This window comes from Pantherophis guttatus, chromosome 5, assembly GCF_059756535.1.
Source record: "Pantherophis guttatus breed Tessera chromosome 5, ASM5975653v1, whole genome shotgun sequence".
Classification (NCBI taxonomy): Eukaryota; Metazoa; Chordata; class Lepidosauria; order Squamata; family Colubridae; genus Pantherophis; species Pantherophis guttatus.
Genome location: NC_142067.1, coordinates 53,663,058 through 53,684,723, shown reverse-complemented (window position 1 = coordinate 53,684,723; position 21,666 = coordinate 53,663,058). Strand labels below are relative to the sequence as shown.

The 21,666-nt window shown below is 35.4% G+C and overlaps 1 protein-coding gene across 2 annotated transcripts; it reads right to left on the bottom strand.

Moving 5' to 3' along the window:
* Nucleotides 1-1,081: 1,081 nt before the first annotated feature.
* CHAF1B (chromatin assembly factor 1 subunit B) lies at nt 1,082-21,220 on the bottom strand. 2 transcript variants are annotated; one of them, XM_087871252.1, is made up of 14 exons: nt 20,715-21,220; nt 19,269-19,395; nt 18,811-18,943; nt 16,786-16,906; nt 16,489-16,592; nt 15,574-15,670; nt 12,026-12,110; nt 10,534-10,627; nt 8,332-8,401; nt 8,148-8,239; nt 6,987-7,143; nt 2,974-3,381; nt 2,440-2,504; nt 1,082-2,235 (listed from the first exon to the last, which is right to left on the bottom strand). In XM_087871252.1, exons 2-14 carry the CDS (start codon nt 19,392-19,394, stop codon nt 2,159-2,161), a joined length of 1,629 nt encoding a protein of 542 aa, XP_087727378.1. In that variant the 5' UTR covers nt 19,395; nt 20,715-21,220; the 3' UTR covers nt 1,082-2,158. The 2 variants fall into 2 exon arrangements, with proteins under 2 accessions (XP_087727378.1, XP_087727377.1); XM_087871251.1 differs by having other exon boundaries at nt 20,526-20,724.
* Between the last annotated feature and the right edge of the window lie 446 nt (nt 21,221-21,666).

Sequence of the window (21,666 nt, the reverse complement as noted above, 5' to 3'; positions counted from 1 at the left end):
TAGCTAAATGATTTCTAGTGAAAGTCATATTGGAAATGAGACTGATAAAATATGAATTGATTTAAATTATCAAAACCCACCAATTTAAATGATAATGAAGTATAATTTGGTAAAGTATTATTTTTGCTTCATTTTTTACAGCTTAGAAAATATTAACTTAATTAGAGCTACTTACTTTGGGTAACCCCTTAATGCATTTTTTCTAGTATTTAATATCAAGCTGTATTTTCAGAATTCCTTGTTTACTCTATAATTTTGAAGCTGTTCCAGAGGATTGAAGGAGGGACGATTCTTTTGAGACAGCATGGGGATCTCAGAAAGAAGATAAACTGATAAAAATTATTCTCTTCTTTTCATACTGATCCAGACATGATCAAGAGTTAGCTTAAGTATAAAATAAGACAATTACATAAAAAGTGGGTTTAAAAAAAAAGATTTCAATTCATTCTAGATTCAGTAGAAATATAAACAAAATGGTAGGATTACTACAAAGGTCTAAGTTTTATCCACACTTATTCTCCAAAGCACCTGAGACAGGACAAGATGCAACAGATGGAAGATTATTAAAGAGAGATCCAAACTAGAATTAAGGGGAATTCCATGACAGTGAGAACAATTAATCAGTGAACTTTCAAGATCTCTTACAACTCTATTATGTTATTCTATTTCCCACTCTATATTTCACAGCATGTGCCAGACAAACCTTTTTCACTTATATTAACTTATGATAAGCCACACATAAAATATATTCTAAGACATTAAAGCATTATATAAATGTAAGTTTGCTTGTGAAAACTGATCCTTTAGTATTACAAGAAGTGAAATAGAGATGATGTTTCTTCAAACTGAATCCATGTAGTCACTACTGCTAGTGGCTGATGTATGCATGGATCCGCATTTTTATCTTTCATCTCCTTGGAGTTTGCATGAGCCAGGAAAAGCAGTTATGAATGATAGTATGAAAATCTTGCAGTAATGTTGTGGTCACTCAGAATTAATTCATTCAGCTTGAATGACTTTTGGTGTTTGTGCGAAACAGAAAATAGCTACGTTCTATGAACAGTTACACGGAAGCAAAAGGCCTGAAGCATCATGTAATTTATTTTTAGACAAGTAGGCATGGAATTGCAGGCTTGCCTCCTAAAGGGCACAACTCTGCTTTGCTATATTTTTGTTCAGCACTTCAGGAATTGGGTGCAAAATAATTCACATTCTTTCTTATGAATTAACCTTAACATTTAAATATGAATTTGGACAGCAACACAATGTATTTGAATACTACATTATATATCTCCATTAATTTTTCAATGAAAGTTGACTCTTTATTTTTCATGATTCCACATAGCATCTTGCTTTGTTTTGAATTAAACCTGAGATAACATTTTTTAAAAAAGCAAATGACTAAAATGAACACCAGAGGATTGATAAAAGTGTGAATGTTAATGTTAAATATTCTGCTCTATGTAACCATGGCAATTGTAATAGTTTAAAACATTACAGATTTTTTAAAGATTACAACATAATCTTTAAAATTACAAATCCACTACTTTTTAAAACAATGTACACATTGCCCACACATAAACAAATTTATATCACACAGACATTTGAAGACTTCTTTTTAATGAGCTCGGATACAATTAATGTAGGAAATTAAGTAGTGTAAGCTTTTAAACTTAAATCCAACTTCTAATCTCTGGTACATTTAATTGGTATGTAAGTAAAACGTTGATTAATTGACAGTTCCATTTAACTAAAGTAGAGCAATTAACCAACTGTCCAACTTACAGATTTGAAAGAGAAGGAATGTATTAGTTTACAAATCTTATACTGTGCCAATTAGCTTGTCAAGATAAATAATTAAGTAAATGCCAATTGAAAAGCAATGATTTCTCTACCAGATACAGAGCCAAGAAAACATAACAATTATGCTTTTCTCACACAATCTGTGAATTCTTACTGGTCTATCATGTAGCCAATACTTTGCTTAAAATGTCTAAAAAATGATGATGCATTTTCTTCCTCACAAAGTCATGTTTATGCAAATGTCACTCTGAGTAAATCTCTTTCACAGGGTATGGCAACTATGTTGTAGAAAAAGATCCCCTCTGTAATAAATCATTTCAGTGGATTTATTTGTTTTCATTTTCAGGAAATCCAATTATGGAGTTTCATCCATTCTTAGTCGCTTAGGTGATGGTGGATTTTGTAGCTGGTCTTCAGGTGGTGACGGTCTCTCTGAAATATTGAATAATTCAATAAAAGTTTTAGTGTGTATTTTTAAAACCTGGACCGATGATGTATATATTCTTTATAATGCTATCCCTGCATAGGTTGTTCAACCAGAATGAGCAGCATCAAAATGTGACCAATAAAGTCAATTTAGTTAGTAATCATTTTACAATAACATCTCAATAAATTATCGACAATGAAGTATTTTACCATGCTGAGTTGTATTTCTGGAAGAATCTGGAGTAGCTGCTTTTAGAGGAATCAATGCAACTCTCCTAAGAACAAGAACAAGAAAAGCATGGCACATTAGAAGATACGCAAGTATGTTTTCCACCTGCCTGCTTTCTTTAGTAATGCATTTCTCCTCCAACTTCCCTTTCCCTTTCATCTTGTTTCTCCTGACTCTTCTTGATTCCCCTCTTAACACTTAGTTCTGTGACCCATTCTACACAAAGGCTCCATTAGTGCAGTGGCACAGAGAAGTATGTAAATGGAAATAGTACAGATATCAACTTTTCTTTTCCTGAAATTGTCTCTGACTACACATCCTGATCTTTCCTCCTGGTTTTAGGGTAGCAGCTTAGTAGTTATTGCTGCCACAATAAAACTTCTATGGTGATGCCTCTGTCTCTTAACCCCAGTGTCAATTTGCGAAAACAATTCATACTCTGAAGGCCACCTTAGAGCTATCATTCCTGGAAGCCTGTTTATTTCTTGATTCCAAATTTGTAATGTTAAGCTTACCTTGGCGACTTACTCCATGCTTGTAGAGTATTCAATGTAATCCTCCTGGATTGGTTTACTTTTGATGTGTGAATTGATGGCTGCACAGTTTTTTTATCTTCAGAAGATGACATGGGGATGTTTTTAACCACAACAGGTGTGGAGTGCAAGTCTTTACTATTGGTTGGAGTTTGGCATGCAGTTGATGGTTCTCCAGACTTATTAAGACTGCTATCCACTGGTTTTGAAACTGGAGAGACAACACTTGGTGACTGACCCTTTTTAATTTTCTTTTCCGCTATGCTAGGTGTTTTGATATTAATGGCTGGCTTATCTTTCAGTGGGATTCCAAGTTCACCTTCTTCAAATGTGACAAAAGAACAATATCCATCCGTAGAAGAAATAGCAAGAAATGATCCATCACTGGACCTGGCATTTATTTATGGGAAATAAATGGATAAAAACTCAGTCCTGATTACTTACAAGTGACAAAAATATACACATAAAACTCTGAAAAATAATTGAATTTAATTGATTTTTGTAGCCAAGTGATCCATTCAGAATGAAAGCATAAATGGATTATAGTTAACTTCAATATTCAAGTATGTGCTAAGATTCTAATCAGCAATTCTGATAGAATTTCATCCATTTTTAAACATAAACTAAATCTTTCAACATTATAGGAGAACTGATATGAGTCTGAATCTATTTGATGTTTGTCATAGCAGTTTCTGTAACTGCAATAACATACTCTGAAATTTCATATAAAATAGTTGTGTTTTTCATTTTGATTTTATTTATGTGTACTTTTTTAAAAAAAATGTATTAAATAGTTGTGTTTGACCCACAGGCCATAAAATACAGTGTTATGCAGAGTCAAAAGAAAATGCCCAAATATATAAACTAGTCTGATGTATTAGATATATTTATTTTAAAAAATCCTCTTGCTGAAGACAGATAATACTTTTAAAAATAGTTCCACAATTTTATTGGAACTATTAAAATGGTAAAATATTTGCTCATATTATCATATTTATCTGATAGGAAATGAGCAACCTCCACTTCAGTTACCTGGTAAGGGTCCTATTACACCGATTGATAAAAACAGAAATTGTTGAAGATAAAAACAGGAACAAGAAGTAAAGTAACTTCAGAGTTCACTGCTGAAAAGCCTTTGAAGATTAGCCTGAAGATTAGCAATGAGGGACTGCTTGCTTAATGAATTTAATCCAGTTTTTTAAAAATAAAATAAATCAGCCAAGATTATAGGGAACCAATAGGAGCCTATTTGATGTTTGCGTAATATCTAAGCCGGGATTCTGTTCTCTTGTATCCCATCCAGTTAACATTTTGCTTTCATCTCAACTTCTAATTTTATTTTTCTTTTATTTCACCATGCCCTCATTTTCTTTTTTTCTGTTGTTACTGCTGGAAGGAGGGAAGGAAAACATATTGGTGTTTCAGTGCTTGTGTGTTCTCGTTTTTGTATGCAAAAGAGAATATATCTGTAGATAGGTATCAGTTTATAAATAGAATATATTTAACAGGCAGCCAACCTGAATAGTTATTAATTCAATATTTTTGTATCTATTGTGTCCTTTTCCAAAATGTCATTTCTAAAAAAGAAGGAGGAAGATATAAGTGTGCATGCGTATGTGTGTGTGTATGCAACCCACTGATATTTTTTGCACTGGGAAGAAAACTGTCAAGATATGTTTCAGCTGGATTTGGCAACACTAATTTGACATAGTAGGAAACATGAGGATCACAAATTTGCAGTTAAACAATGTTATTTAAGGCAGTTGTCCCCAACCTTTCTGACTCGGTGGACTGGCGGCAGCAGGTTGGGGGGATGGTTTTGTACATCTTTATCTTTATTCAAATTTCTATACCGCCCTTCTCCTTTCGGACTCAGGGAGGTGAACAGCCAAAAAATAAAACATTTTATATACAAAAGTTAAAATAAATTTAAAATAATTAAATAAATTTGGCCCATTAATTTAAAACATTCCAATTAAAACCATATCAAAATTATTTAAAACCAATCATAAAATCAGGACAGCCCGGCTAACTGAAAAAAAACATGTGCACTCATGCTGCTTTCACAAATGCAGCTTTGTGCATGTGTGCGCACACTCTTTGTGCATGTGTGCGCACACTCGCCTACCAGCTCAGTTCCGAACAGACTGCGGACTGGCACTAGGCAGCAGACTGAGGGTTGGGATCCTGAAGTTATCCTGAAACCATACTAGCATTTTTTATTCTGCCTAAGAACAAACTATTTTCAAAAGTAATAAATTATGTTTGTCTTTCTCTTACTCATGCATGCATCTTTGCCATATTAAACAATACTTTATCAAACTGTGAAATTAAACAATATTTTTCTTGTTGTTCATTTGGAAGAAAGGTTATAAGGAACTCAATAGTGTTAAGTATGTAACTTCTGGTTGATGTCACAGCGAGAACGGCTGGAAAATAGCGGAGCTCCCCCAGGCTCCATGAAATGCAGCTGGAAACTGCTTGCTGGGAGACTCTATGGCAGTGAAGCTAACCTTTTTCTGTCATGTGCCAAAAGCGGGGGGAGCGCATGCCCACACCTATAATTCAATGTGCCTCGCCACCCCCCAGCGCAGGCAACCCTCCTGCGCTCCCCCTGCTTTTGGCACACTAGGGCATGGTGGGTCCGGTAGGCCCGTTTTTCACCCTCCCCAGGCTCCAGAGTCTTTCTAGGAGCCAGGGGAGGGCGAAAACAGCCTTCCCCACTCCCCGGAAACGGTCTGTTTGCCAATTGAAAAGAACAAATTTATAGACATTTTGGGGACTTGGATAAATATTTGTGGGATTGATTAAACCTTACTAATAATTGATATTTTTGGGGGGGGAATTTTTAGATATTGGGATAATGAGATATTAGAGGGATATTAATTTGTTAAAAAATGACCCAGCAGAAAACAATAACGTTTTATGAAGAAATGTTAGAAATAGTGACGAAGAACTATAAGAAGTTGATGGGAATATTTAAAAATAAAGACGTGAAAGTAGAGGGCACTCAACAAATGATGGGAAAAGATGAATATGATGCACAGAAGACAGCTAAGAAATTAGGAGTGGTGGAGGGGACAATGCAAAATAAACTACAAAAAGATAAAAATAAGTTAAAAGCAAAGAAAAGACAGCAATGACAAATATTAAAAATCAAATAGACAATCCCTTAAGAGCTTATAATAGAATAGAGGGGAAAAAGAAGGAGCTTACAAAAACAAAAACAAAAACAAAAACGGTTATGGATGGATATTCAAAAGACACAGCAGAAAGAGATAAAGGATAAGACAGAGGAAATAATCAGTTTGTGTAAAAATGTTAGAAAAACATATAGGATTCCAAGACACAAATATAAAAGCAGCACCAAAAAATCAATAAATGATGAAATTCTAGAAAGGCTGAGACATGATGGATAATAGTAGCACATAGATAAATACATAGTAGAATTTATTATAAATACAGATATATTAAGATTAGGAGATGGAAGACTAGATTAGGTATATTTAAAGTATTATTATGATTAACAGGATGGAAAAAATACATTGGAAAATATAGCCTATTAGGAGTATAAGTCCAGGGGACTTAGCAATATAAACTTGGGACTGATTAGATCAATAATTGGTTTTATTGGTGTTTGTAGAAAGATGCGATATTGAAAATGTGGTGGAACATTGAGTGACATCTATAATTTTAAAATATTAGGAGTTAATAAGTATATAAAAGAATATATTACAATTATAATGTGCCCATTAAGGTCAGAAGTTGGAAGATTAAATTTTTGTATATGTAATTGTATTATTACTGTGAACACTGTGTGAAAAATATGTTAACCCAGTCATTACACTGTCCACAAAAAAATGTCAGTTGTTAAAGAAAAACTGCAAATAAAACTTATTAAAAAAACAGTATTAAGTAGGCAAACTAGGACAGATTTTACTAGTGATTAGTGATTGAAGAAAGTCAATATTTCTAGAAGACATCAAATTACTTACCATGAAATGTCACTTAGAGTATGGTAATGTATGTTAGATACATAACCAAAAGGAAAAGTTTGCTGTGTATCATAGAAGAGCACAGAATCCTCTGAAGCAACAGCAAAAACCAACCGATAAGGAAGATTTGTTAGACCAATCTTTTGGGAACTTTCTTCTATAATAACCAAAAATGTTTGTTATAAAAATCATACCTTACTGACAAGATTATAAATTATTGCAGGATTCTCTTATATTTAAGAATGATTAAAGACAGAATTTGATTATTCTAAATTTGATTATTAACATTTGATTATCAATTTGATTATTATTCACTGATTAGAGAGGACTCTTGTTCAGTGTGGGATTTGAAGACTGTCTCTCAATATTACTACCAAAAATAGAAAACAATTTACTGGCACTGAAAAATTGAAAGAATATTGAATTGTAACAACTTTTTGCATACATACATAATTTAAAAATAGTAAAGGAGTCCCTGCTACTCCACTAGTCATTGATGACTGTAGGAGGCAATGCTCATCTGTTTCAAGGCTATTGATCCAGTGCACTCCAAAGACATTTTTGCGATCATGTGGCCAGCATGACATCATGGATTACTGTTACCTTCCACCAAATTGGTACCTATTTATCTACTCACATTTGCATGCTTTTGAACTGCTTGATTGGCAGCAGCTGGGGCAAGAACAGGAGCTCACCCTGTTGCATGGTGCTCAGGGCTCGAACATGGGCTGCTGGCTTTCCAACAAGCCCAGCATCTTAATTGCTGAGCTACCTTGTCGCCCTATATATATGTATGTATGTGTGTATGTACACACACACACACACACACACACTGATTTCCTACTATAGGTGTAGGATAAGTCATAGCTTAGTTTAACTTGTTTTTATTGGTTACCATAACTACTTGTAACATTTTAATTTAAAATATTCTTTTAAGGTAAACTAATATAGACTTCAGGGTTTAGGGATATACTAAGTTAAATAAAATGAAACAGCATAAAACACAGCAACAGTATATAGCAGAGAGCTGGAGATAACAAATAAGATTTATGGTTTTGCATTATAAAAGAGGAAGATGTAGAACAGAAAGCCACTAGTTTCATTATATTTAATTTATTTTAAATAAACCTGCAATATAAACTATTATCTAACTCAAAATACCTTTGTTACACGCAGCTCTCAATTCGAAGTAGACAGGACAGCAACGAACAGCTAATGTTGCTTTCCCAGGACAAGGTAGATGAGCAATGGGTCTAAAAAATAACAGCAGGTTTTAAAAATAAAAATAGAAATTACAAAATGCATTTAATATTTACATAAATATGGAATTAATTCAGACCCTCACCTTTTCAGATTTTTTCTGGAGAAGACATAAGTAGTGTTCATTACATTTTCACCTGATTCCACACAGCCTGCTGATAGAATATGAAAACAATGCCAAAATGTCAGTTTTACAATTAAGGACAATGTTGGATAATGCCAAGTGTAATCAACATTGCCAATTTAAACAATTTCTTTGTTTATATTTGCTACAAATATACATAGCCCATAATGAAGCTTTGCATTACTATATTATTGACAAGAATCTAATTTGTAATATGAAATCATTTGCATATATTCACATTATACTTAAATGTTTATAACACATGACAACAGTCGGAAATGCACATCTTACTATAAGGACAAATTAAAAGACGTTCATTAGAGGCACATTATTGAGAAAACATTCAACACAAAAGCAATTCATTCATAATTCATTGCTACAAAAGAATAACATATACAGGAGATGATAGCAATAGAAAATGTTCTGTTTAAAGGATGCAAAGGAACAGCCATTTTCCGATTCCAAGTACAGCAGAAATTTGTGGAATATTTTTGTTGAAACATGAAACTATATGTAGCATCTTTTGGAATAGTTATTAAATGTACACATTTAAATGTACACATATAATTTAATTACATTTATAATTATGTGTAAATGAATACATATAATTATAATTACATTAACTAATTGACTTTGCTTTAAAATGTTTTTGCTTTTGCATTGAAATAGAATTATAAAATAAAGAAATCTATCGTAATTAGTTTAGAATCTCTTAATTTTGACAATTTGATATTGGCAAAAATTGAAGTTAAAAACGTATCATTGTAAGTCGCCTAGAGTCACCTTTGGGTAAGATAGGTGGCACATGTTGAATGAATGAATGAATGAATGAATGAATGAAATAAGAACCCAAGAACAAGGTAATAAAACTGAGTACCATTCTGGTCTTAAACTGTTCACATGCTTACACTTTAGAAAAACAGGTGAAAACAGGGAAAAACAAGATATTTTGCATAAGGTTCAGCCTTTATAAACTATGTATTCAAGTCTTATTTTTTGAGTTAAAGATTTCCTACACCTTCTGTGGTTGAGATTTTATTTCATTTGATAGCTTTCCGATTTTAAAAACAGAAGGTCTGAAGGAGTGCAAATATTTTTCTATATTTCCCTGTCAGTTCTTTTGTATGGGAATTGTAGTGATCCAATGCTTGGGGAAGCCTTCATTAATAAATAATAGTAATATCTTGTTTTACTGTCTCATTGTACATATGTTGTGCAGTGACAATAAAGGTTATTATTATGTTATTATTATTATTACTATATTTGTGTTCTAAAACAACATTCTCTTTTGTAGTTGTTTTTCCCCCAAATTGCTTAATGCATTGTAAGCCGCCCTGAGTCTCCGGAGAAGGGCGGCATATAAATCAAATTTAAAAAAAAAAAAAAAAAATGTTTTCCATATTAGGAGGGAGAAAATCTGGATAATATATTAACAGAGATAATCTTCTTTCAAAGCCTAAATTATTCTGCTTTTCATTAAAACAAAAGTTAAAATGTGTGATTTAATTTGGAATGGCAACTTGATATAAATGTGGTGACATTCCCAGTCTAGTAAATACTTAATGGTGACTTAAGGAATGTAGATTTGGAGCGTAATTTTTTGACAAAATGTAGGCATCACATACAGAGATTTCCCCTAGTTTAATTTCTACAACTGCCACTTGTGAGTTGGATCTACGGGAAGACCTGCCCTGAGTCTTCGGAGAGGGGCGGCATATAAATTGAATTAAATTGAAATTGAAATTGAAATCTAATCAAGGATTTATTGTCAAGTTTCTCAGCCTAATTATCTATCTGTCTGTCCGTCCGTTGGTCTATCCATCCAATCAACCAACCAACCAACCAACCAATTTATATACCCACTCAACTCACACACAGTAACTTTGGGTGGTGTACAACATTAAAAATCTACAGTTAAAAAACCCCACAATTTATACATTCCCCTTTGAACTCAAAAGGAATGTAAATACTTGTAATATTTCACCATTTGGAATGCAGGCCTTGACAACGGAAGTCATGCTTGATTTAGCATAATCAAAATAACAAAAAACATCAACATGCCTCACATTACATGCTAAGGTGAACAGTTATTTTTTTCCAAAATGCTCAGAGACCGATGTCCTCTACTGAGCTGTACAAAATAATGGAAGTAAAACTGCATACCAGGAACAAGAAGTAGAGAACCATCGGGAGTGAAAGTCAGTCTCCGGAAAAAGGACTTCATGCTGTCATCGTGAAACATTCTATAGCTTTTCACCTGATTTTTTTTTTGACAATGATAAAGTATTTCTATTTAATACCAATTGCTGCATGAATGAACACAATGATTTTGGATATTTTTATTCAGAAAATCATAAGCCTAGTTTTTACAGGGAAAGCAACCTGTGATCACAATCTACTGCCGAATTCCAATTCTATCAAAGGGACTTGCAATCCAGTAATATTGGGGGTTACTTACAAATAACGTCTTAATCTTTACAAAATTATTTTTTACATGCATTTTTAATTTATGCTTACTTTATAGATGTCAAATAGGAAAACAAAGTACAAATATAATAAGCAACAACTATAAAAACAATCTTATTTAGAACTTGCTCAATGTTTAAACTTCCTATTTTTGGTATTTTTTAGTTGATTTAGTTCACTGGATAATTGCATGTATTAAAATATTTAAAAATGAAGCAAATCCAGTTTACCAATTCTGGGATTCTCACAGAATTCTCTCATAGAGAATATGTTTGGGAACTTTCACAAGATGGCTGCTGGGAAATCTTGCTATTCACAAAACTAACCGCACCAATTTAACTGCATTTATATTTCCAATTATGGAATTGATGTCAAACTGATTGTTCTGCAGCTTTCTGGGTCAATTTTTTTGCCCTTAAAAAGGATTATAATATCTTTTTGTTCATTGCCAATTTTCTGCAAATCCCCTGCACTCCAAGATTACCCTCAGTGGTACTAAGACAATATTCATCAGTTCCTTTAGCACCCTAAAATGTAATCTCCAGTAATGTGAATTCATTCAAAACAGCCTGGGGTTCTTTCCCCACATCATTGCCTAGCTGGAATGGTTTAGAACAATGGCCCCCCAACCTTTTGGGCACCAGGGACCCGTTCCATGGAGAAAGGTTTTTCTGCGGACTGGAGGGGATGTGGTTTTGCATGCTGGCTACATACTGCGGATGGGGCTTCGCTTGTTTGAGTGGCCCAGTTGCTGGCATGCTGCGGACCAGTGCCAGCCCACAGGTGGGGATTGATTCTAAACTCCTGGTTTAGAATGTAAAGAAGTTTCTTTTGGAAGGATATATTACTATCTGAAATGAGGACAATATAGCATAGAAGATAAAAAGTAGACCTAGTCTTTGAAAATTCTCATTCCTTCTTGGTCTCCTCACTTCTGCTCTCTTGTTCTTCAGTGTATATTTTCAGTGAGTTTAAATACATTGATATAAATATTATCAAATATTAGTGAAATATTTAAATATTTTTCATATTTCAAAACTATAGCTAGAAAGAATGTTAATTAATTCTGACCTCTCCTTCAGATCCTCCTCCTGATAACATTTTTAAATATTATCAAATATTAGTGAAATATTTAAATATTTTTCATATTTCAAAACTATAGCTAGAAAGAATGTTAATTAATTCTGACCTCTCCTTCAGATCCTCCTCCTGATAACATTTTAGTAACATTGAATGCCACTCTCTTGGTTTGCGTGTTATACACTCTCAGTATCCTACATAAAAAGAAAGTATTAATTACAAACATTGAACTTACTGCATGATGATAAAAAAAACCTGCGTTCTAAAGCTTTTCTGGAAAAAAACACCTGCATTAATTTCAATATATATATATATATATATGCATTTTCTATCGAAGCAACCTGGTTTACCCAAATATGGGAAGGAGCACACTACTTTCTTTCGCCTTTCAGCCCCAATACAGGAGCCCTCAGGCAGTCGCTTTCATGACAAACTATTTCGTGTTAAATTTATATTCACTGACAAAAAAATAAAGGGTGACTAGTATAGTTAAATAGCTTGAAATAGCTATTTCAAGCTATTTAGCTCTCATCAGGAGCTAAATGGGAAGGAGCATACTGCTTCCTTTCGCCTTTCAGCCCCAATTGGTACAAGTGAGGAGGTACAAGAGAGGACAAAGCGAGGAGAACTTGTACCTTAGAGGTTAATATATCTGCCTAACATGCAGGCAAGCCCAGGTTCAAATCCCAGAAGGGTATGGCTAGTGAAATCACAATTCACTAGTTTCTGGGCTTTTTTTTTTCTTTTTCTGGCAGCCAGCAGACCCTTTGCTGCCCATTGGGAGACTAAGATAGATCTATTTCGGCCTTATAAGGCCTCATCAGTTAGCCACACCCTCATCTCATGTATCCTCCCTGTAAAGGTACAATAGTTGTTTTTCTTTCTTTTTCGTATAAGGCCGAAATAGATCTATCTTAGTCTCCCAATGGGCAGCAAAGGGTCTGCTGGTTGCCATAAAAAGAAAAAGAAAAGAAAAGAAAAAAAAAGCCCAGAAATTAGTGAATTGTGATTTCACTGAACTAGGGCTGCATAATATCTTGGTTTACGTAGGTAGAACCTGGCTAAAGAGACATACACATAAAACCTACGAAAAAGAAAGAAACACACACACACACACACACACACACACACACACATATATATGTATGTATATGTACGTATACGTATATGTATGTATGTATGTATGTATACACACACACACACAATAGAGGTAGGATATATTTTGGAATATATATATATATATATATATATATATATATATATATATATATATATATATATATATATATATATATATATATATATATATATATATACATATATATATACATATATATATACATATACATATACATATACATATACATATACATATACATATACATATACATATACATATACATATATATATATATATATATATATATATATATATATATATATATATATATATATATATATATATACATATATATATATATACATATATATCTCCTCCAAAACAGGCACCAGATGTTATTTTCGGTGTCTTCCACTGTCATGGCGGCAACTTCAACAGCCCTGCCCAGCAGAAGCCCTTGTGGCCGCTGACGGCCTACTTTTTCTGCGGCTGCTTGCTGCGACTCGCACATGGGCCCCTGAGCCTCTGTTTTGTCATCAGAGGCCTTCAGGAAAGGCCTCTGCAGCCAAAAAACGGGCTCCAGATTGATGTGTGCAGAGACCCCTAGCCTACATTTTGCTGTCAGAGGCATTCAGGGAAGGCCTCTGCAGCTGAAAAACAAATTCTGATGATGTCTCTGATGGCAAAATGGAGGCCAAGGGGCGCTACGCATGTCAATCTGGAGCTCTTTTATCGGCTGCTGAGGCCTTTCCTGAAGGTCACTGACGGCAAAACGGAGGCCGGAGGTGACGCACGCAAGCAGCGCCAAACGGCCACAGAAGAAGTGGGCTGACAAAGCGAGGCAGGTGTCAGGATGTGCGAGGCCTGGCTGCAACTGTCCGAAAGTAAGCAGTTCCACCTCCCATCCCCACCTTAGCTTGATTTTTACCTGTGTGCCTCGCCCCACCCTGTGCATCCAGGTGCAACAGAATGGGCGGGGTCTTAATTAGAGCTTATATTGCAGGGAAGGGCTTATATTGGGTGCACATGTAAAATCAAGTTAGGGGTTATTTTCGGGATAGGGCTTATTTTCGGGGAAACACGATATGATCCATTAAAAAGTCATATTTCTAGGTTTACATGACTGCAGTGGAAGCTTGTCTCCAAGAAAAGTCAAAGTTATTTGAATAAGTTGGAGATAACTCCCGTGCATCTTGAAGCAACTCTGCTAAGTCAAAATTGAAGCTTGCACAATGCTAAAAGCTACAGTTAGCATTGATCTGAATGAAACTATTCAAATCAACTTTTGTTTGGGATCAAAATAATCATATATAATATTTAAAGGAAATCGGTGCACAAGATTACGCTATTATATTTGATGGTTATTTCCAATGTACAGTAGAATAAGTACATGATTGAATCAGTAGTGAAATATGAACCAGTTTGCTACTGGTTCGCTGGCCGTGCATGCGCGCTGCGTGCCAAGCGCACACACAGTTCGCACCAAACATGTGCTGCGCGCACATGCAGAATACATACCAAGACGAGGCTTGGGAAGGTAAATAGAACAGTGGTGGTGGTGGGGAATCAACTGTGGTGCGTGATCTTGGGAACCTTTTTTTTTACTTTTTAAAAGCATTTTTTACTACCGGTTCGGGCAAATAGGTAGTAAAAAATGCTTTAAAAAAGTAAAAAAAAAGGTTCCGACAATCACAGCTGTGCTGCGCGATTGTCGGAACCTTTTTTAAAAACTTTTTTGAAGCATTTTTTTACTACCTATTCGCCCGAACTGGTAGTAAAAAAAATGCTTTAAAAAGTAAAAAAAAAAAATTCAGACGATCAGCTGAGTGACATGCAATCTTTGTAACTTTTTTTTACTTTTTAAAGCATTTTTTACTACCTGTTCCAAAGAACCGGTAATTAAAAAATGCTTTAAAAGTTTTTTTAAAAAAAGTTACAAAGATTGCACATTAGTCAGCTGATCGTTGGAACTTTTTTTTTACATTTTTAAACTACTGGTTCGGCGGACCAGTAGCATTTTTTACTACCGGCCCGAACCGGTAGCATTTTGTGTGAACCGGCCCGAACCGGTAGCATTTCACCCCTGAATTGAATCCTAGACAGTCAACATTTATTTCCTAAAAGGAGTATAAACTGCTGCATTGCAGGCTCAGGTATGATATGATATGATTGAACATGAAAAGAAGGTTCCTTGTATCTTTGTCTCTCTGGCTATTTTTGCTTTAGGAGAAATTATTTCTCACTATAAAGCAATCAGAGAACATTTATGGAGTTGGGAAACCTAAAACACTGATATGGGGGAGAGAGGTGTCAGAAAAGCTTTACATTCTTCTGACCCACAGCTCATCACAGTATGCCTTCATGTAAACTTTTTTTATCAGAAAAGAATTTAGCAGCACATAAAACAAAAAATTCTGTGGCTGCTAGCCTGCCTTACTATGGACCATTAAATATATTGCCTAAATGTTGTAAACACTTTTAAACAATACAGAATCAGTAAAAATAACAATCTCATATTCCAATCAGTAAAAACTTACCTATCACAACTAAGAGTTGCAATATACTGTCCTACAGGGTCCCATGTAACTCCTTGCACATAACTTTTGTGTTCATTAAAAATAGAAACCTTTTGCCCTAGAAACAACAGTTAATTTTCAAAACAGTGAGACAAATTTTTACAAGTCTATCTTTTTTCTTTCTATTCTAGAAAGTAATAATTAGAAATATATGTACAACAAACTAGTTTTATGCAGTTAAAAATCAATATAAACATACTCCTTACTGATAAAGGAAGATGGTATTTTGGTAAAGGCATAAGAATTTATAAAATATGTGGCATTTTTATCATAAGCAATTAAATTGCACATTACTATTTTAAAGAGGAGAGTCAGCAATCTAATAATTTTGAAATGCTCTTTGGTTGCAAATTAAATATTATTAACTCTAATATCCAGGAAGAATTACAAATGTTACAAAATAAAATTTTAAAGGGAAGAAAGGAAACCATGAATAAATGTCCCTTTTTAATGTGTTCTGAAATCTTTTAGCTAGAAATATTCTTTTCTATAATGATGTAATGTATCATATCATTGGCATTCAATCCACTTACAAATCTATTTAAGTCTGACCCAAAGGTGCTTTTTTTTCCAAGAGGCAACTGGACTTTCTGGTTTTTCTTTGAAGACGTTTTGCTTCGCATCCAAGAAGCTTCTTCAGCTCTGACTTGGAAAAAAAAGCATCTTTGAGGGAATGATTCCAGTTTTCTATTGATACATTAGGCAAATAAATTGATTAGCATGCTACTTTATCTGACCCACCAATTTGCCTTTAGGATTAAGATGAAGGAGGTTGTAATAAGTATATATAGTATACATACATTTATTCAAAGCATGTGAATTCATGGTTATTATAGATTTCATAAGCATGCAATTTGAGCCTCAACAATTAGTTACCTTTACTGACATCCCATAATATAGCTGTGTTGTCAACTGAGGCTGATGCCATATAATTTCCATCAGGAGTCCAGCAAATGTCATATACATCTTCCAGGTGACCTCTAAATGAAACATAGTAAAAAGAAACTGATAAAAAGGAAGTATGTTATTAAGGGCATGATGTTGATAAATATTCCAGCTATTAAAATAGAGCACAAGCAAGCCAATCTTATATTGTTACAATTTTGTCATTACCAGCTTGGTTCAAGATACTATTTCATTCAGTGAAATTTCAATTAAAGCTAAGAAAGCTACCTTAAAGTTTTGATTACTGTCCAGTTTTCCTTGTTCAGCTGGTTATCACCCTCATCATCTTGAAATACAACTGCTTCTAACTCCTTGTTGTCATTCAACTTCCATAACAAAATTGCAGCATCTGTGAAGATTAATTTCACTGAAAAAACTTTCGCAATTTTCCCAACAATTATTTTATTATGACATAATATTACATTGTTTTGTTCCTTTTTGTTCCTTCAGGCTATATGTTGACTCTTGGTAACTGCTTGGACAAATCCTCAAAGTTTTCTTGGCAAGGTTCTTTGGAAGTGGTTTGCCATTGCCTTCTTTCTATGGCTGAGAGAGAATGGCTGCCCCAAGGTCACCTTTGTGCCTAAGACAGGATTAGAACTCATGTCTCCTGGTTTATAACACCACTCTGGCTCTTTATTATAAGGCTAGCCACTAGAAAATTAGAGTTAAGCATAGACAGAATTGCAATCTATCTGGAAAAAAATCTGCTGCATTTAATGTGTAATATACAGTACATGACTGAATTGAGCAGTACTCATCACCAAGTACTAATACTGTGTAAAATAGGAACTTTTTTAGTTGTTTCTGGGCTCTTGTTTAAATTGTGAGATCTGTAACATTCAAACATGTTATTTTCTCCTAGTACTGGTACTACATCAATGGTACTGTGAATATTTCAGTAGAAAATTCTTTTCACAGCTCAATGCTTTATACAACAATTATTAATATTAATTAATTTATTAATTTAATTTATATACGCCCTTCTCCCAAAGGGACTCAAGGCGGTGTACAGCCAGCACAAAACACACAAATATAAAATTTAAAAACAATTTAAAAAATATTAAATAGTTTGGCCCATATCTAATTAAAATAAAACTACCTGATTTAGACATTTAAAAATTAAGAATTGACAATTAAAAATTTAAAAATTAGGCCAGCCTGGCTTGTTGAAATAAAAGCGCCTTGAAGGCCCAGCGGAAGGTGCGTAAGTCGGGAATCCTCCATAACTTGGGGGGCAATTCGTTCCAGAGGGCAGGATCCCCCACAGAGAAGGCTCTCCCCCTGGGGGTCGCCAGCCGACATTGCTTGGCTGACGGCACCCGGAGGAGCCCCTCTCTGTGGGAGCGAATTGGCTGGTGGAAGGCTATTGGTAGCAGCAGGCGGTCTTGTAAATACCCAGGCCCTAAGCCATGGAGCGCTCTGAAGGTGGTAACCAATACCTTGAATCGCACCCGGAGGACCACTGGGAGCCAGTGCAGCTCGTGCAGGAGAGGTGTTACATGGGAGCGCCATGATGCTCCCATAACCACCCGCGCGGCCGCATTCTGGACCAGTTGGAGCCTCCGGATGTTCTTCAAGGGGAGCTCCATGTAGAGAGCATTACAGTAGTCCAGGCGGGAATATTTTCCTATATGAAATATAGGAAAAAATTACATGCCTATCAACAGTAAGATTAGGATCATTAGTACTTATTTAAGATACGGGACTGTTACCACTATTGTAATTCCATTTCTCTAAATAACCTGGTAACTTTATAATATTATTTTAATGTTAAAAGTATAATTTGTCTTTTAAAAGATTCTCAGATTGAAAAATAACCATAAATATTATTGAGCTGTTCCTTTATAAAGGTAAAGATAAAGGTCCAGGTCATTTCCGACTCTAGGGGGTGGTGCTTATCTCCATAACTTAGCTGAGGGAGCCAGCATTGTCCAAGATATTTTCCATGGTTATGTGGCTAGCATGACTATGCACAGAAGTGCACAGAACACTGTTACCTTCCTACTGAAGCATTTTCATGCTTTTGAACTGCTAGGTGGGCAGGAGCTAGGCAAAGCAACGGGAGCTCACCCTATTGTGTGGTGCTCTGTTAGCTTTCCAGCTGACTAGCTCAGAGTCTTTAACCACTGAGCCATTGCACCCCTGTTCATTTATAAATTGGTATAAATACAGTATGTAATATAAACACATTTATATTCTTATTAAATGTTAAAATTAAAATTAAGATTTCAGTGCCAATTTTACACATACCATCACCACCAGATGCTAGAATTTCACCACTGGGAGCAAAACGTACAACATTCACAGCTTTGGTATGGCGAGCTAAATTGGACAAGAATTCCACAATTGCTTTCCCATCTGGTCCTTTTTCTACTTTCCATATCTAGTTATAAAAACACAACATTCGAAGAAAAATATAAGAATAACTCAAACATTGAAAATTCCCAAAAAATCCCAATGATAACATAATTGAACAGTAGTACGTTATATATAAACTATTATGATAAAGCATTTTAACATTTTCATGATCAATTTGGATATAAGTACAGAAATAAAATATTTGCTGTTCTGTGACCATCGAAAGGCCAAACTTCTAAATCCTTAAGGAAATATACATAAAACTTCCAGTTCCATAAATTGCAATGTCAAATTGCAAGAGAACATGTAAACATGTAAACATATAGCAATATCATCAATATTTAACTCACACGAACAGTTGTGTCTACTCCAGCTGAGGCCAGTCTATTGATTTTACCATCAGTTCCATGCTGGAAATCTAAGCTGTACACTGGCTCTTTGTTGTGCCATGCAATTTCACAAGTAATTACTTTCATTCTGTAAAAAGCAGATGAAAAGTTTTGAAGGTAAGTTTATTTTGATGAAAACTAGTATTGCCCAATGCATGGCTATCATTGTACTGGTCTTGTATATTTATGATGGTTTTAAACTTAAACACAAAACAGATCTATCATTCTCAAAAATACTAGCCTAAACAATGGAAAATATATCAAAGAATTGTGCCCTATGCTGGTTATATAGTGATAGTGTTTCAACCCCAGAGATGTTATGATAAGAGAAATGCTTCATTTCCCACATATTTGTCTTTCCTCAATAAGAACATTCCATTATGTTTCTTTTGCTAAGAATTAAGATTCTTCAAAAGGATGACAACGACAGTGAGGCCATAAGATTACAGTGAAATTGTATATAATAAAAGCATACCAATAAATACATTATTAAAAATAATAAGAACAGAACTCTGGTTTCTCTTCCAAATGTATAAATCCTTTACCTTTTACTAAGAAGGAAGACTCTAGAGCAAATCTGGGTTTGCAAAAAACACTTTAAATGCTATTCTTTCGCTTTCAGAGTGTTCAGAAGTGTTCAAAGCATTTAACTTACATTATCTGGAGGTCCCTAAGGCGCACAAGAGTTATGGTTACAATACACACACTGCAAGATGAGGCACAGAAGCTTGTATAGACACCCTCCCACCCATCTTCCCATCCCTCTTCATGACTGAGGCTGGTTATTATTCTCCTCATTCATGGAATTTTAGAATTGGGAGCAGGGAAAAGGATCCACAAACCCCACAAATAAAATGCTCTCCCACTTGTTTATAAAGGCTTCTTGGAGTCAAGATCTGGATCCAAGTTTTGTCGAGGATGCGATCTTCGTGGCTAAATTAGCAAGCCCTTCAGGCAACTCATTCTTTTTTCTCTTTAAACCCTTCCTTTAATCCTGGAGCCAAGGGCTCCTTGTGTGTCGATTTATTACCTTGCTTCTTTATAAGCCACAAGGAAGAGCAGCGACTATCTGAGTCTGAAGAACTACTTACTTAAGTAAGGGAAGGGACTCTTACTTAATCTAAAACAAACCTTCGGTTCCCACATCTTAACCTTTCGGCAAGAAGCACAGCGCACCCACTTTTGTCCAGAAAAAAGGAAACATTTCCCCGAACCTACCGACCCAGCACAAACCAGGGACGCATCCCTTTGTGACAGTTTCCGTATAAGAGTTTCCCTCCTGCTGTGCCCAAGCCGCTTTCCCGCCCCTTCTCCGCACAAAGGAGAGACCCGTTCTTTCGTGCTCCTGACCCAGAGTTTTACCTTTCGGGCCTGCCACTTTCTTACCCACCCACCCCCTGGTCATACCTGCAAAAAGAATCGGCACAGAGGTCCAATTGCCCTTCAAAACTAATTCAGGTTCCCGCGCTCGCGTCTGCGCGTTGGAGTCATTGGGCGTCCCGAAGGAGCAGGTCGCTCGGATGCTTTCCTGGTTAGGGGGTCGAAAGAACGCCACCTAGCGTCCGGAACGCGCCCCGCTTCTTCTGTCCGTCAGCTTTCCTCTCAATTTAGGTTTTATTCCGCTTCCTCTGACTGAAAGGGTAGCGCCGTTAATCTATTGCAGAATTTACAGGGATTGTGCGCTTCACTATAAATTGATACCTAATCCTTTTAAAACGTAATGCGTGGTTAGTGTATGACTTGCAGCATATCCGCCTCAAGAAAGACCTTTTTCTTGCCCTTTACATTTTTAAGGGAAAAACTGTGCTGGGGAAATATCAGCTGACAGATAAGCTTGTTTAGACAATCTCTCTATCCTACCAGTGGACAGAAAAGAGTTGGGAGGGGGCAGTGCTGAAATGTAAAATTTGTTACTACCCGCTCTGTGGGCGTAGTTTAGTGAGGGGGGGTATTGTGACTGGGTGGGCGTGACCAACTTTTAAAAAAAAAAACTTTTAAAACCATTTTTTCTACAATCTCTTCGGCCCAAGAGGTTGTAAAAAAATGCTTTTAATCGCCTCTGACTATCTCCAGCTGAGCCACGGGATCATAAAAGGCTTTTTTTTTACTTTTAAAAGCATTTTTTCGGCTGAAGAGGTTGTAGAAAAAAATGCTTTTAAAAATAAAGAAAAAAAGCCTCTGATGATTGCGCGGCTCAGCTGGGGGAGGGGGAGGCAGGGATGTTTGCTACCAGTTATCCGAACCACCACCCGGTGGTCCGAACCGGCAGCATTTCACCCCTGGGTATGGGGATACAGGTGACACACAGAACTTTTGTCTGAACGAGATGGCAGCATCCGGTGATCTTCCCAGACTCTTA